General features: G+C 41.3%; 1 protein-coding gene across 1 annotated transcript in view; it reads left to right on the top strand.

Moving 5' to 3' along the window:
• The window catches only part of LOC140358191 (SH3 and cysteine-rich domain-containing protein 2-like), a 79,827-nt gene that overhangs the window by 42,149 nt on the left and 20,292 nt on the right, over positions 1–17,386 (top strand). Inside the window, exons 3-8 of the mRNA XM_072442878.1 lie at positions 3,692–3,786; positions 9,903–9,987; positions 10,224–10,322; positions 14,986–15,101; positions 16,544–16,610; positions 16,737–16,825. Of these exons, the coding sequence (XP_072298979.1) occupies positions 3,692–3,786; positions 9,903–9,987; positions 10,224–10,322; positions 14,986–15,101; positions 16,544–16,610; positions 16,737–16,825 (551 nt within the window). The remainder of the gene's footprint in view (positions 1–3,691; positions 3,787–9,902; positions 9,988–10,223; positions 10,323–14,985; positions 15,102–16,543; positions 16,611–16,736; positions 16,826–17,386) is intronic.

Raw genomic sequence — 17,386 nt, 5'->3', positions numbered from 1 at the left:
GACTTATAAAAACGTATAAAATCCTATTCGGACTCAACTTGAAAATGGACACATTTGACAGACGGTGGTTAAAGTGGGACATTTGTTTGGGTTAAGTTGCGTTTTAGTTTTTATTGATTTGTGGAATGTCTTTTGATTTATGCCACTTTTTTTCTTTTAGATTTTTCATGTTTGCATATCTTTTTTTTGTTCTTTAAATAAACAAAAACACAGGGAGAAACGTGTAAACCCCGCCCCCAAAGACACCTTCATGTGGCCAGAGGTTGTGCCAGGTTTTATGATTGTGTTTCAGACGATCCGTAAAGATACAGTTTCCTGATAGAGACGGGGTTTGAACATGCACAGAGGAAGGTTAATGAATATATTTACAGAAGGACGCTGAGATTAGAGCTGCCGGGAGACGAGGGGGTTAGAGCAGGACTGAAGAGCGATAAGAACATTTCAGACTTTATTACTTCAAACTAACACGCCGCATCTGGCTGTTTGTTCTGGACTTTGTGGGAGAGAAAAGGTTTTATTCCAAACCATCTCCATCTGTAGCTACAGACAGGGACCGGCCTCCTGCTGGTGCCAGAGTCAGGACTAAACATGGACCGGCCTCCTGCTGGTGCCAGAGTCAGGACTAAACATGGACCGGCCTCCTGCTGGTGCCAGAGTCAGGACTAAACATGGACCGGCCTCCTGCTGGTGCCAGAGTCAGGACTAAACATGGACCGGCCTCCTGCTGGTGCCAGAGTCAGGACTAAACATGGACCGGCCTCCTGCTGGTGCCAGAGTCAGGACTAAACATGGACCGGCCTCCTGCTGGTGCCAGGGTCAGGACTTCTTTGCCAAAAAGAAGAAATTGAGACTATCGTGTAATATTTAACCAGTTTTCTGAAATTCTCTTCTATATTATTCGAACCATCAATCCACAACGCGCCGCGCAATCTCTGGACGATTAAAGCCAAGTATCGTTTTTTTTTAAATGATAAACAAACATAATGGATTTTGTGATTTGACGGGGATTACGTGGACTCCAAACGGAACGAGCTTTCAAACAAATCAGTCTTACTAAAAATAGCACCGCCTTTACTTAGACGAGGCGTAATGGACGAGGTCGATCTGCCGTGACAAAGGGACACGAGGGAAGCAGGTGACGTGTTACGCGAGAAACACATTTAAGTCCACTACGTTAAACGAGTCGCGCGCTCACAAATGGAAAGCGGCGGCTGCGCAGAAGGGAAATGAACGATGTAAACGATATCAAGCAGACCCTCGCAGACGTGCCGCCGGGCCCCAGGAGAAACGATTAGGATGCAGATTGAACGCTAAGTAGCGATCGTATTTTTAGAAACAGTGGCGATATTACCGTCTCTGATGACGCCGAAGAGGAGGAGTGACGCCAAATCAATATGACATATGGCGACGGCCGCTCGAGCGCTGCAGAACGATTGATCAAGAGGGCTTTAATTTATTGCATTTACACAGCGATGTTTACTCGGCAACAGTCCTCCACCATCGCAATTAAAGCCACACAGGGAGTAGACGTTTTCACCGACCTCCTGCTGGTGCCAGAGTCAGGACTAAACATGGACCGGCCTCCTGCTGGTGCCAGAGTCAGGACTAAACATGGACCGGCCTCCTGCTGGTGCCAGAGTCAGGACTAAACATGGACCGGCCTCCTGCTGGTGCAAGAGTCAGGACGAAACATGGACCGGCCTCCTGCTGGTGCCAGAGTCAGGACTAAACATGGACCGGCCTCCTGCTGGTGCCAGAGTCAGGACTAAACATGGACCGGCCTCCTGCTGGTGCCAGAGTCAGGACTAAACATGGACCAGCCTCCTGCTGGTGCCAGAGTCAGGACTAAACATGGACCGGCCTCCTGCTGGTGCACAGAGTCAGGACTAAACATGGACCGGCCTCCTGCTGGTGCACAGAGTCAGGACTAGCATGCGCACTGAACAATAGTCAAATGTTTGGTGCCACTTTATAATAACTACACCTTCATTTTTTTAACAAAGCATGAAAGAAGACTTAAAGGACACATATGCAAAATGTAACCATGTTCTGACACTGTTCCCTCATCAAAAAAAGTACATGGAGTAACTTTTCACCCTTCAAGGCAACCGCTGTTGTGATTGCGGGCGTTGCAAAAATACATTTAATTGATTTGAAGCATTTAGTTCCATTCATGTCGGTTGGAAATTCCTCTCCTCCGAGCATCAAAAACACTCCATCCTGAATTTCCCCGATCTGTGATGTTTCCTCCATTTGTGACGTGGCTCTGAGAATCTTTTGTGTTTTTAAGTCCATAAATCATCTCCAGACTCATTTCTCTCCCGTCTCATCACGATCAGTACACGTGGCCTGCATTGACCTGACTGACCTGTTGTTTATTATTTACCCGTTTGATTTAAGGCCCAAAGTCACAGGTCCAGCTCCAGTCACCACCCTTAACGGGAACTAGCTCTGTGGGAAACAGCAGAAATACAGATTTTATTATTTTTCAATATTAAAAAAGTATTAGTTCTAAAACATGGTTCTCCAGAGCATGTTTAAAGATAACAATACAAATCATGTATAATATGTGTCCTTTAAGTTATTCAAATCAAAATACTGTATCTTTTGAATGAAGAAAAGTCCACTCAGAAACATTTCAATCAGAAAGGAATCATGTGTCCCACTCTGTCCCACTTTGTCCTGTCTCTCTCTCTATCCCTCTGTGTCCCACTGTGTCCCACTTTGTCCTGTCTCTCTCTCTGTCCCTCTCTGTCCCACTTTGTCCTGTCTCTCTCTCTATCCCTCTGTGTCCCACTGTGTCCCACTTTGTCCTGTCTCTCTCTCTGTCCCTCTGTGTCCCTCTGTGTCCTGTCTCTTACGTTGTCCCTCTGTGTCCTGTCTCTCACTCTGTCCTTCTGTGTCCTGTCTCTCACTCTGTCCCTCTGTGTCCTGTCCCTCACTCTGTCTCTCACGCTGTCCCTCTGTGTCCCGCTGTATCCTGTCCCTCTCTGTCCCTCTGTGTCCTGTCTCTCACTCTGTCCCTCTGTGTCCTGTCTCTCACGCTGTCCCTCTGTGTCCTGTCTCTCACTCTGTCCCTCTGTGTCCTGTCTCTCACTCTGTCTCTCACGCTGTCCCTCTATGTTCTGTCCCTCTCTGTCCCTCTGTGTCCTGTCTCTCACTCTGTCCCTCTGTGTCCTGTCTCTCACTCTGTCCCTCTGTGTCCTGTCTCTCACTCTGTCCCTCTGTGTCCTTTCTCTCACGCTGTCCCTCTGTGTCCTGTCTCTCAATCTGTCCCTCTGTGTCCTGTCTCTCACTCTGTCTCTCACGCTGTCCCTGCTGTGTCCCACTGTGTCCTGTCCCTCTCTGTCCCTCTGTGTCCTGTCTCTCACTCATTCCCTCTGTGTCCTGTCTCTCACTCTGTCTCTCACTCATTCCCTCTGTGTCCTGTCTCTCACGCTGTCCCTCTGTGTCCTGTCTCTCACTCTGTCTCTCACGCTGTCCCTCTGTGTCCCGCTGTGTCCTGTCTCTCACGTTGTCCCTCTGTGTCCTGTCTCTCACTCTGTCTCTCATGCTGTCCCTCTGTGTCCTGTCTCTCACTCTGTCCCTCTGTGTCCTGTCTCTCACTCTGTCTCTCATGCTGTCCCTCTGTGTCCCGTCTCTCACTCTGTCCCTCTGTGTCCTGTCTCTCACGCTGTCCCTCTGTCCACAGGAAACTCCAAACAGGCGTTGCGGTGCAGGACCTGTAAGATGGCGGCTCATCTGTGGTGCACCTCTGAGCTCTCTCAGCTGCCCTGCTACGGGAAGGTAACCACGCTTTTTACCAAACAGACCATGTCCAACCAGTCCGGGACTCAAACTACCCATAGTAGTATTTATTACTGTGTACAGTGAACCCAATATGTAGTTTGATTCTGTTATAGTACATTTTACTTATTACATATATAGCTTTATTTTTCTCTTTTTTATTTTTTGCAAAGACCCACAACTAGAGGTGGGGAATATATCAGGAAAATGTACAATATTGCATTGGCTGTTTTGAAGATATGCAAAATTACAATATTGAGTAGATATTGTTAAAAAAAAATAAAAACATGATAAATAACAGAAAGTTTCAATGTATTCAAACTATTGTATATAAGATGATATTTTACACTAAAATGTCACAGTTCGGCCACTTAATGTTCCATTCTTGAACCTAAAGACATTTACAGGCAGTTTTAGAGGACACATATTGTTTTTTTCTAGAAGTGTGACTTAAGTAGATCATTATTTTATATGTTGTTCACTGTGAACCACAAATTGATCTAAAATAGCTTCATAATAGAAATTGAACCACTCACTTCCGTTAAACAGCTCAATTAAACACACAGTGGAGTTTAATTCACTTTATTTTATTGTTGAAAAATGTCCACACAACAATTTCTGAAACGTACATGTATTAAAAAAAGTAATAAAAAGTCAGTGCAGGGAAGTGGGTGTGTCTGAGGGGTAGGTGAAAACAGTACATTTCGCACTCATGTAAGGATGTCAAGATAATTCAGGTCACAATATAATCGCAAGAACTAAAAACTAACAATTGTGACGACTAAAGCAGCAAAATTAAGTATTTTAATTCAATCTACAGTTAAAAAAAATACACCTAAATGTAAATGACTTTTTATCCGGCTGTTTTTCTCTCATCAACTTTATCTTTTACGTTTTATTTATATTCAGAATGTTCAATTTCGTAAAAGCTGCTCACAAACTTGATCCATCTGCGAATCGTTTATTTAATTCGACAACATCGGTGCGAAGCGATCACGGCTGCTCAATGTGTCTTTGTTTTTTACTAAAGGGAAAATCTAAAAACAATCAGAAACACCACCGATTCCACCGTAATGTCGTTTACTTCACTTCTGCCGATATTTCAAATGTTTTACTTTCGCTTTTATCAAACCCCAGTGTGAAATTCCTTTATTTTAACATTTTATTTGCGTTAAAAACTGTTTGTGGTGCCTCGATTTGACCGGAAACATTTGCTCCGTACTAACAACACAAACACAACTAAAACACGACATCGTTTCCTGGCGATCGTGAGCGAAAACCCCAACGTGCCATTGAAACAAATCACGTTTTCCCTCTTCTCCCACTCTTCATTGTGCGTTTTTAAAGTTTTTGGCAGCTCATAAACGCGTGCAAATGTCAAACGTCAACGCCGCCAGAAGCCGTCGTTTCGGTCCGCCGCCGACTTAATAACCTCGCCGCGGCGTTAAAACGAGCGTGCATTCGGCCTTGTCCTTCTTCTTCTTCTTCTAATGCCTCTCCAGCTTTTATTATTACGCTTCGCCGCCGAACAAACCGGAGCGACTTTAGTTTGACCTCCGCGTTCCCCCTGTTCCCCCCCGTAGACACTTTTAATAAAGGTGTCACAGGAGCGGAGGATTCTGGGAGATTTGGACTGATGTGATGATACGATTCAGCGCCAGTAACAGTATGAATGCACGTACTTTAGTTTTACATTTAAAGGTGCACAATGTAAGTTCTCTAGTGCCTTTAACTACAACTCAATCACTGCACTGTTCACTTTCTGCACGGCTTCTGTAAATATAGTGTACATAGTAAGCCTTTTTTTATCCTTTAGTCAATGGTTTTTCTTTAATGCATGCCCTTTTTGATTCTATATATGTTGTTTTATCATTGTTTTATGTCGCACAGAATCACCAAAGCAAAAGAGTATTGAAAAAATGTCCAGTTTAAGTCCAACACATCTTGATTTGATTAAATCCTTCACCATTCTAAGCTCACTTACCAAAAACGAACATATTTTTGAACTAAAACGTCTGACTTTGTGATGTTTTGTAGATTGTGTGCCGCGGTTTAGAGATGGGCGACTGTTAGATAATATATACTGTTGTTTTGAAGGTTTGCACTATTTGAATATCAAAATGTAAGTTTGTCGTAAAGAAGTCGACAAAAAGAGCTGATTAACAATAAAAATGACGCTCTAAACTTTTTTATACAGACAATTCACATTTGTTTAACTTTTTTTTTTTCTGATGATTGATATTCTGTCTGAATATCATTATCAAATTGTTATTTTTGTCAATATCACCTGACCAGTTTTCCACTAAAAAAGGTGTGGCACGACTCAAAAAATGTCCAAAACACTGCTATTTTGGAGGCTCCGTCTGTAAAGTTCCACAGTTCGGCATTAAACTCTCACTTGAATTAGCACACGACGCCGCCCGGGCCAATTACGGGTCGGATCTGCGGAGAGGCGAGCCTGCTCACAGTCACAACACACTTTTATCAAGCGGTAAAACACTCGATCGATATTTGCATTCATCTTTTCCTGTAGGAATGTAAAATCAAATGAAAAGAATGATAAGTGCAAAGCCTTACTGCGGAACATTTCAGGCAAAGCGATGACATCTCCATGGAGACAAGGAGGCGACGATAACGCTCCCAGAAAAGTTACGGTAAATAGCGCATCGAAGTCTTTAACGACGTCAAGTGCGGTTTATATTGGACAAACGATCACATTAATACTGTAAATGCTTAAATCCTATAAAGACTTATTCTATGTACGCTGTAAACCGCATTATAATGTAATATGGCATTTATGTTTATTCAATACAGGCCACTTGAACTAAACTTCACATACTAAAAGAGGTGGAGATGCATTGAAGATGGATAAAAACGCAAAATTAAAACGTTGTCTTTAATTGCAACTATTAAAAATATCTATAATAGAGAAAGAAACGTGTTATTGAGTGTCTGCGTGATGTCACGCAGACACTATATGTTCTTGTATTGTGAAAAAATTGTATTATTATATTTTCCATGATTTTCATTTAGCCAGTTTCAACTCCTTAACGCTTCAAGAGAGAGAGAGCGAGAGGGAGGGAGAGAGAGGGAGAGACGCAGACACTCCAGCAATGGCTTCAGCCATTGCAGATTTTCTAGTATTGTATGTTTTATTATTTTTTTGACCATAACACATCGAGTTTGAAGCCTCTTTTCCAAGGGCGACCTGTGCTTTCCCAATCAATGCTAAAAAGTCATATTTATGCTCTTTTGTGGTCAATTTGATTCACGTTTACTTCAAATCCAAATCCACTTTATTTACGTAGCACATTTTGTAAACAGAGCGACATAGAAAAATGTACAATTAGAGCTCAATTTAATCTTCCTAAAACCAGTTCCATCGAATCAAAGCCAAATCATAAAACCATTAAAAAAATCCCAATAAACAAGTGAAATACAATCACTACAACTGAACATTCTGGACTTCCTGTGGCCTCACTCGCCTCTTTTATTTCTCTTTTTATGCACCGTTTTTCACACATTTATACGTTAAGGCCGTGAAAAAAAGCAACCAGATGGCGCCACAATAACTAACAAACAATAAAAGCGAGTCATTGAATCTCCCGGCGGCTCCGGAGCTAAACGCAAGCGCACGTTTGGGTCTGGGCGGAGCTGCGTTGCCGTGACGATGCTCTTTTCCCTCGCGGCCGTGTGTGTTTTCGACGCTCGAGTTTAACGGCGAGGACATCAGCAGTCAGCCGGGACGTTCAGAGATACTCGCGGGGGTTTGAGGGGAGAAAAACACACAGAGCTGCTGCGGAACTGCTTATGGAATATATATTTTTATTTGCAGCATATGTAGATTAAAGATAAAATAAAAAATAAAAATATAAAGGAGTTTGAGGGAGGAATTGGCTGTGATGAGAGCAACATTTACGCCAAATCAAGAGTCCAAAAAGAACAATTAGCTCCTCAAAGTGCACTATGTCCCGTAACGTCTCTAGTGAAGGGATCGCCGTCCGTTCGTTTCCATGGCGATGTCGTTACTTTGCTTTGGATTAGTACGATCGATCCCTATCAAATAATCGTGTGATCGTCAAACGGACATTGAATCGAAAAGTCGGCGGCGTTCTTCGATTGAATGTGAAAAATTACATAACGATATGACTTTTCCCGCCGTGAAACGCTTTGTTCGTAGAAAACAGTTGACGTGAAGCGTTTGCCCGCCATGTTTCCACTTGTTTGTGGTCGATGATGCGTTAGAAAAGGATCAATGTGCCATAGAAATAACCGCTTGGCTCGTTTATTTGCCAAAAACGAGTCGACCGCTAAAATAATAGTCGGTTGATGTTATAGTTTGTGGCATTGAACCGCCATCTTGCATTTATTCAATCACACGTGCATTCTTATTACAAAAGGACTCGGCTCTCCGGAGATCCGACCCGTCACTCGTCTGTCGCTTACAGCTTGTCTCCATGGCAATACATCGGAAAAGTGACACCCTTTGTTTGAGTACAGATGCAGCAGCAAAAAATACTCAAGCTGAAGTTAAAGTATCTCGTTTATGAAAAAGTGTTTGGTCCAGCTCACGATTTTAGCTTAGTCGTGTTTTTATTGATTTTATATGATATTTTCTCTGTCATTGTATCTTTTGGTAACTTTACGGTTTCTCAAAAATGCGTCACTCATCAGCGTTTAGCTCTTTTTTTCCCGTTCAAGTTGAATGAAAGGGGGAAAAAAGATAATTCAACATCTACATCCGTCATCTTAATGTTTTTAATGTTTGAGCCACATCATTTTGTTTAAGCTAATTCGTTAAACCGTATTAATTTACTTAGCATAACTCACTTTAGATGGAAAAAGTTGAATGTGTTTACTTTTTTGAGTGAAGTTTTGCAGTCAGTTTTGCTCATTTGCAACTGTTCCCAAAGGTTTTCGTCCAAAATGTTCATGAAATATCGGGTCAAATTGACTGGCGGCCTGTATAGTACCTTTCCTTTTGTTCAGCCACGTCCAATTCATCGCGTCGCATTATCTTGTCTTGAAAAGCTGTGAAAATGTGCCCGCCGAGTAATAAACTGCCCGGGTCAGTGGGCCGGGGGTCAGGGGCACAGATGGGGGGCAGTAAAAGTCATTTATTACTGGCATGTCTGACAAAAGAGGCAGAAAAAGACTCCCGCACGGACGCTGTAATGAGCGAGTAAAACGTGTTAGCGCCAGGACGGAGCTGCGCATCGGGCGAGTTAAACCGGTCGAATCTGAGTTATTGTCGCTAGATTATTTCAAAATATCGTGGATTTTCTGTAGCTACGTCTTTATTATTTAGTCGAGCTTGAAACTGGGAAAAATGGTTGTGTTTGCGGCGTACGTTCGCTCGACAAAAAGCTGAAATGTGAACTTTAGCTGCAGTCTGAGCAGGTTTTACGCCTCTTTAATGGGATATTATGGTCTGGAAGGATACTTACTGTGGCAATTACAACAATTATTCATAAAGCTAACTTATTTAGATTTAATACTCATAATTCACTGCGTTATACAGTGGCAGAATATTAAAACGCTGCTTTCTGACCAGTTCTTCCATGACGCCTTAAAGTGCCCCCTACAGGTCGGACGACTCATTGAATTAAAATGCAGTTGAAAAAATATATTTTTATGTTATATTTTGCTAAAAAATATAAAAATGTTATCATATGTTATATATATATATATATGAGAGCGACTTTATTTTATTGAATTAATGTATAGACAGTCAAAAAAGTTGTGTAAATTCTGCATAAACTTTCACTGGAATGAGTGTCCCTAATGTGATGTCACTTCCTTTCATTTCCCACAAATTTTTCAATCTGCAAATAGCTGCTCGATTAGTGTAAAACTATAATTTACACGTACGACAGGTATAAACACACCAAATACAGTCAAAAATATAAAATCGTACAAACCTGTCACACGCCCCTTTAAGGTTCTACACGTTATCGCTCATTTTATCGCCTTAAAATCTGTCCTCGTGACGGCCGCTGATGTCACTGATGATGCCGTTGGTTCGTGTCCAGACGCCGCTCGCCGTCGCTTCACTTTAGCCCGAAAGCGAAATGAAAAGTGCATTCGACTCACAATTGTCCTCTTCTCTCCATTAGTCCGGCGCGTTCAAGCGAAACTTCAGCTCGCCGATGATCATCAACGACCAACTGGCCGTGGTCAAAGAAGTGCAGCCCTGTCAAGGTCGGTGTCCACACAGTCCGCTACAAAAGAATCGACCACTAACTGCTGGAGTAATCAGATAACTCAATAATCAGATCGGATTATTGCTGTGTTGAATGTGACTGTTGTACATTGTATTTTATCGATCCAATAACGCCAGAAATCTGATTCTGGATGTTCGGTGGACAGGGAATAAATGTTGATGTTTTTTTAAATTCATTTTTTTTTTTTGCTCGTGTGTGTCACAATAAATCTAGAAATGTCTTCATCTCGACTGCCAACTGTGAAGCGCGAAGTGGAAAAAGAAAAAGAAAAAGAGGAAGAGCAGCAGCCTGAAGGACAGCAGCTTCCCCAAAGTATGTGATTTAAAGTCTTTTTGAGCTAAGCTTTCTTTTTTTCTTCTTTTTTTTTTAAACATAAAACAGCAAAAACAACAATATAAAAGAAGGGAAAATTTTAGATTTTTTCAATATATGAATATTCAAGTTACCTTTACCTCCACATTATGGGCATTTAAATGATTTTACTTAGACATTGTGGATATTTAAATGATCTTGCCTCCTCAAAAATACTGCAATAAATTAATACCTTTTTACGTGAGAGTAAATCATTTTGAACCAAACTGTACGGAAAAGAATCATATCAGGAATACGTAAATTGAATACGTACAATTAAAAACATAAGATTTATAACATGTAAGAGATTATTATGCCACACTCTGCAGCTCAAATGATTCAAACTAATTAGAAAACCTACCTCACTACTGCAAATTTAATGTACACACAATAAAAATCCATCACAAAAATGGAGTTTGTGTAACTAAGTTGTTGTTTTAATTATCACGTGCAAATTAAAAAATACAAACGCATCGGGTTTAGCATCTCCAGCATCACCTCACGCTCACCGCAAGAGCCAGGGACATCTGGACATCTCGACTCCGCCCCAAATCCCTGGCCTCATGTGAAGACGCGTTGGAATTGGCCGATATTAATTTCCAAGTGCAATATTTTTTTAGATTGATCGCTCGCTCACCTGTAATTTCCGATAAGCAGCCGCCTTGATGAGGTCTTTTGTTTGTAATGGCCGCTTTAATGTGCCATCTCCGAAACTCATTTTGACAAGAGAAAGTCCCACAGAGAACATCGAGCGACAGATTTCCGAGAATGAGGTCGTAACGGACACTTAATGAACTATTGTGATTAGTTTTAATGGATGGGTTTTGATCAGTGGCTCCACAGTGTGCACTTTATGTACTGTTTGGTGTACAGTGTGAACTTTATGTACTGTTTGGTGTACAGTGTGTACTTTATGTACTGTTTGGTGTACAGTGTGTACTTTATGTACTGTTTGGTGTACAGTGTGCACTTTATGTACTGTTTGGTGTACAGTGTGCATGTACAGTGTGCACTTTATGTACTGTTTGGTGTACAGTGTGCCCTTTATGTACTGTTTGGTGTACAGTGTGCATGTACAGTGTGCACTTTATGTACTGTACAGTGTGAACTTTATGTACTGTTTGGTGTACAGTGTGAACTTTATGTACTGTTTGGTGTACAGTGTGCACTTTATGTACTGTTTGGTGTACAGTGTGTACTTTATGTACTGTACAGTGTGAACTTTATGTACTGTTTGGTGTACAGTGTGCACTTTATGTACTGTTTGGTGTACAGTGTGCACTTTATGTACTGTTTGGTGTACAGTGTGCATGTACAGTGTGCACTTTATGTACTGTTTGGTGTACAGTGTGCACTTTATGTACTGTTTGGTGTACAGTGTGTACTTTATGTACTGTTTGGTGCACAGTGTGCACTTTATGTACTGTACAGTGTGCACTTTATGTACTGTTTGGTGTACAGTGTGCTTTTTATGTACTGTTTGGTGTACAGTGTGCACTTTATGTACTGTTTGGTGTACAGTGTGTACTTTATGTACTGTTTGGTGCACAGTGTGCACTTTATGTACTGTACAGTGTGCACTTTATGTACTGTTTGGTGTACAGTGTGCACTTTATGTACTGTACAGTGTGCACTTTATGTACTGTACAGTGTGCACTTTATGTACTGTTTGGTGTACAGTGTGAACTTTATGTACTGTTTGGTGTACAGTGTGAACTTTATGTACTGTTTGGTGTACAGTGTGCACTTTATGTACATTTTGGTGTACAGTGTGCACTTTATGTACTGTACAGTGTGCACTTTATGTACTGTTTGGTGTACAGTGTGCAGTTTATGTACTGTTTGGTGTACAGTGTGCTTTTTATGTACTGTTTGGTGTACAGTGTGCAGTTTATGTACTGTTTGGTGTACAGTGTGCTTTTTATGTACTGTTTGGTGTACAGTGTGCAGTTTATGTACTGTTTGGTGTACAGTGTGCTTTTTATGTACTGTTTGGTGTACAGTGTGCAGTTTATGTACTGTTTGGTGTACAGTGTGCTTTTTATGTACTGTTTGGTGTACAGTGTGCAGTTTATGTACTGTTTGGTGTACAGTGTGCAGTTTATGTACTGTTTGCCTGTGTGTTATGTTTAGCGAGGTGCTTCAGGAGACAAATTAAAAGCGAATGGATTGGAGGGATTTAAAACCGCGTGCGTTAAAGATAATACGGAATGATTCAAATTCAAAGAACACCTAAAACTTAATTGTGTACTATGGAAAATGTTGTGTGGGTTAGCTGTGTAGTGCTTGTTGTGCATTTAAACATTTAAGTGATTGTAAGGGTAACAAAGAGCTCAAACAAACTATTCTATAGACTATACTATAAAGCATGCGACTGTTTCCATGTTTATTTCTCTTGTGGAAGTTTGTCTAAGTCTGAAAAATAATTATACATTTTTTCCCATACTTGTGTTGTAAGGGAACCAAAATGTGCATCAAATGGGGACACGAACTGATAAAGGTTCCTAGAGCGCGAACACCCCGTTTTTTTACTTAAGGACAATAGCAACGTGATGGATACCATATTTTCCGGACTATAAGTCGCACCAGCCAAAAAATGCATAATAGAGAAAAAAAAAAAAAACATATATAAGTCACTCTGGAGTATAAGTCGCATAAGGGAAAATTATGTGATAAAATCCAAGACCAAGAACAGACATTTCATCTTGAAAAGCAGTTTAAAATAATATCAGATTAGAGAACAGGGTGAATAGGCGTACAAGGTAAGTGGTGGGCCATTCATTATTCATGCTTCTGTCATTTGATTTGGCAGATACAAAGAATGGCTTACACGGAGCTTCTACTACTCTGGGGACTTTAGGCAGGCAGATATGCATTACTCAAAATGTGTTACAATTTGCCACTCTATGCTAACGCTAACACCTTCAGCTACATGACGCACAGACAGAACTGTGGTAAGTGTCTGGTATGTTAATGTAACATATTAACAGTTATTCAGATAACTATAACATAAAGAACATGCTAACAAGTTTACCAAAGCATCAGTTTTACCCCAAATCACTAAATCCATTGAATTCTTCTTCCTCTGTGTCACTTCTAAACAACTCCACAAACTCTGGAGGTAGAGGAAGTGCTGATTCTTCTTCTGCGTCGCTTAGAGCCTAGAGCGCCCTCTTGTGGTTGTCAGTGTGAAAATAACGAATAATATCACATATAAGTCGCTCTGGAGTATAAGTTGCACCCCGGACAAAACTATGAAAAAAGTGCAGAAAATACGGTAGTTACGTTATCAATAATGTTTAATAACAGTTCTAAAAAGGCTAAATTGACTTGCACACACTGCATCGAAGTTGAAACAAAACCCACAACTTTACCAGGACTAAAGCAGGACTGGAAATGGACCAAATCAAGTCTACACTACTGGTCAAGTAAAAAAGGTTTCTACATGAACAAGCTAAACATAAACTAGCGTGTCCTGCGTCAAAGTTACAAGCATGATACGCTAATAGTTGCGAATGACTTAATAATAAATATATTATAATAAATGGTGAAAGTAGCAGCAGCCACAGTGATTGTAGGCTACTAAAGCGAGTTTTGATTCTCATTGTTTCTGCACTTTAACGTGTCCCATTCTCTCCAAAAAAACATCGTAATCCTTTTTCCCCCTCACTATCTTTCTCCGCCACACACTCCAGTCCTGACCCTAAGGACCAATCTTCTTTTTTTCTCTCGCCTCGTTTTCATTTCGACAGAAGTGTTCTTCCCAGTGCTTTAAAATCCTCTGATAGCTTCAAACGCCGCCGTCGCCCTCATAAAACGCCGCTCTCGACGCGCCGCGAAGATTTCCAACATTTAATCTTCATTTCTCATTCCCTTTTTTCTCCCGCACAACTAGGCTATCGGGCCCCGGCCACGAGTCACGAGTCCCGCCGAGTGTCGAGTCAAATATAAATAAATCAAAGGCCGCTGAAATTTGACGACGTCTCGATGCCGTCGGCTCTTAAGTGGGTCGCACCGGTTCTGAGACTGATTGTGTTACAGTTATATTTAGACTCGCGTTGTCGTTTCGCGTTGGCACAACTCCAGTGGTTTGTGATGCGCGCTTCTCTCCCAAAGTGCCGCCATTATGAATAGTGTAAAGGGGCTGAATGTTGGATGAGGCTTGGGTCGCGTGTGTCACAGGAAGTGAAAGTTAGCGCGCATGCTCATTTCGGGTGCTATTTACTAACTGTAACGATCCGCACTAAACTCTACTACACGTGCTGAATGAAAGTGTTTTGTGACGAGGCCCTGGTTTTTCATAGTTTGCTGCGTTTAGAGGCTCACGCTAACCCTCCCGATGCATTGTGCTAAAAACAAACCTGGCTTTGTCCATTGTTCAGATTGAAATGTCCCAAATGTGTCCAATTTTGGCCGTTTTCGAACCTAAAATGTCTCACTTCCATATGAAAGCCTTACACAATGATGAACTGCAGGAGAAGTTGGTGTCTCGACTTTGGTTTTTAACCTCTTCAATCTACTTTTTAGGATGTTATGCTGTTTGTGATTGTAAACTCTTTGTGCAGGAGACTCTGCGTTAAAAGCTCATTGCGTGTGTCGTACAAATATATAAAATGTGTTTCAGAAAGCCATCGGTCGCGCGTGGATCCCATCTACGCCGCCTTGCGCTACGGCACGTCCCTGGCCCAGATGAGTCGCTCCAGCTTCGGGAGTTTGTCCGAGTCTCCCACGCGCAGCCTGGTAAGAGCTCAAAATTCAAAGTCGTTGGGGTCCAGTTCGAGAGCAGAGTATTAAAGGAGAGCGTATTTCGGCAGCCTAAATGGCCCTCTTGTGTCTCATATTAGCAATTTATGTCATCATTAAGTCAACGAATAGCGCTGTCATCGCTAACGAACTCTTTGGAAGGTCTAATTATATCACAGAAGGGGGTCTCGTCCTGTTAGTTTATTACAGTGGCCTGTTTGGACCATAAAATGACAAGCCCAAGCACGTGATGTCATGTAAATATCCTGCTATAGCTCTTGTCGAGTTTGAAGTCACTTACCGTATTTTCTGGACTATAAAGCGCACTGGATTATAAAGCGCACTGGATTATAAAGCGCACTGGATTATAAAGCGCACTGGATTATAAAGCGGTTTACAAGGCGCATTAAGCCAAACAAAAAGTGTACCACACAAAATCGCTTCGAGGTCAGTAAGCACAACCAGAATTAATTCATATATAAAGCGCACTCGAGGCTTTTATGTGTGCCTTATAGTGCGGAAAATACGGTAACTAATTGCACAACTATATAGCAGCCAAAAGTAGAATTAGATATTTGAATCATCTTTTTGAGAAATGAAATCGCATTTTTCAAACTGATCAATGCGCCACAGTCAATTGTCACTTTTTGTACTTTAGAAAAAAATATGTACCGTATTTCCCGGACTATGAGGCGCACACTGGATTATAAAGCGCACTAGACTATAAGGCGCATCAAGCGAAACAAAACGTGAACCACACAAAAACGCTTCGAGGTCATTAAGAACAACCAGAATTAATCCATATATAAAACTGGATTATAAAGCGCAATGTTGTTTTTTGAGAAAATTAAAGGCTTTTAAGTGCACCTTAAAAGTCTATTTCTGTGCCATTGCTCAAGCGTGGAACAACTCTTAACAAACTGTGGATTCTTTGCACTTTTATGCACGTTTGCGCGGTCAAAATTATATATGTATGACTGAATATTATTATTAACACACAAACCTCGTATCCTCTAGCTTGACATTTACTTTCAAATCGGCAAACCACATATTACCTTCTTTGAACGGAAATACAATTAAATTCTCCCCACTCACCCCAACATAATGGACTTTTTTTTTAGGCCTAGAAGCAAAAAAGAAAGAAGCATAAATTGATTTGTGAACACAATTTCAGACGCGACGACTCCAGGCAACTCTTCCCGTTTGGTTTTTAATTGCCAATTGCTCCGGGCCAATGTTGGGAATGATACTTTAGAAACCGTATTTAGTCGCAGAATACTGAATACTTGCGTTAAAATGTATATTCAGAGCGCTGTAGTCTGGGTTCTCGCGATACTTTCACCTCCAGTCGCATCGTATCGGTGTCAAAATACGCAGCAGAGGAATAAAAAGAGTGTGTGATTGTAACGTTGTATGATTATTTGTGTGTTTTTGTGCAGGACGAGGGAGGAGACGAGGCGCAGAGACAGTACAGCATGGAGGAGGAAATGCCTACAGAAGCAGCAGGTGTGCGTCCACGCTCATTTCCTATTCTTGCTATCTGAAATTGCTTTTTTTTTAAAGACACGACCGGCCACAGCGAACAGCCGGAAAACACGTTTGTAGAATTTCTGTCTATTTTTTTCTTAATAGAGATCCCGGTGCCTGACATTGAGATCGAGATGGAGGTAGAGGCCAATGACGCACCGAGCCAAACCCCGCCAGAGGAAAACAGCTTAAAGGTACGGCGCGTTTTTGTCTTTTTTCACACTATTACTTTAAATTGTGCAAGATTTCGAATGTAAAAGTTTGCGGAGATGTTACTGCTTTGCCTGGAATGGTCAAAAGTATGGCTTTAAGCCTATCGAATGTGCATTTATTAACATTATAGGTGTTTTTATTGCTCAAAGACATGCGTTTTTAGTGCGATCGGGACGTCCTCGCCACAGATCTGACCCGAATCGACTCTAGACAAGTTTCACCTTAAAAAAAAACATTGTATTCTTCTTTTTTAAAAGCTCTATTCGTGCGTAACGGCTTCTTGTTTATCTGTGACATTTTGACAACTTTTGCCCATTTAAAAGATGTAATATTTAGTTTTGAATTGTTAGTTTCTATGGCAACGATGCTAGATTTTTAACGTGGGAAAATGCATGGAAAATAGGCCTGAATCTTGCTTTTTGAACACATCTATTGTATGTACGGAAAACAAGCACAGTTTTTCAGCCCTGGTTGTTGTAGAAGATGAGAAAAAGCAGAAGGCGTGAGAAAACAGGTTTAGCAGCGCAAATACTGCTACTAAC

This window comes from Eucyclogobius newberryi, unplaced genomic scaffold, assembly GCF_026437365.1.
Source record: "Eucyclogobius newberryi isolate DKJ021-1_F unplaced genomic scaffold, fEucNew1.0.hap1 SCAF_13, whole genome shotgun sequence".
NCBI classification, from domain to species: Eukaryota; Metazoa; Chordata; class Actinopteri; order Gobiiformes; family Gobiidae; genus Eucyclogobius; species Eucyclogobius newberryi.
This window is presented reverse-complemented; position numbering and strand designations above follow the sequence as displayed.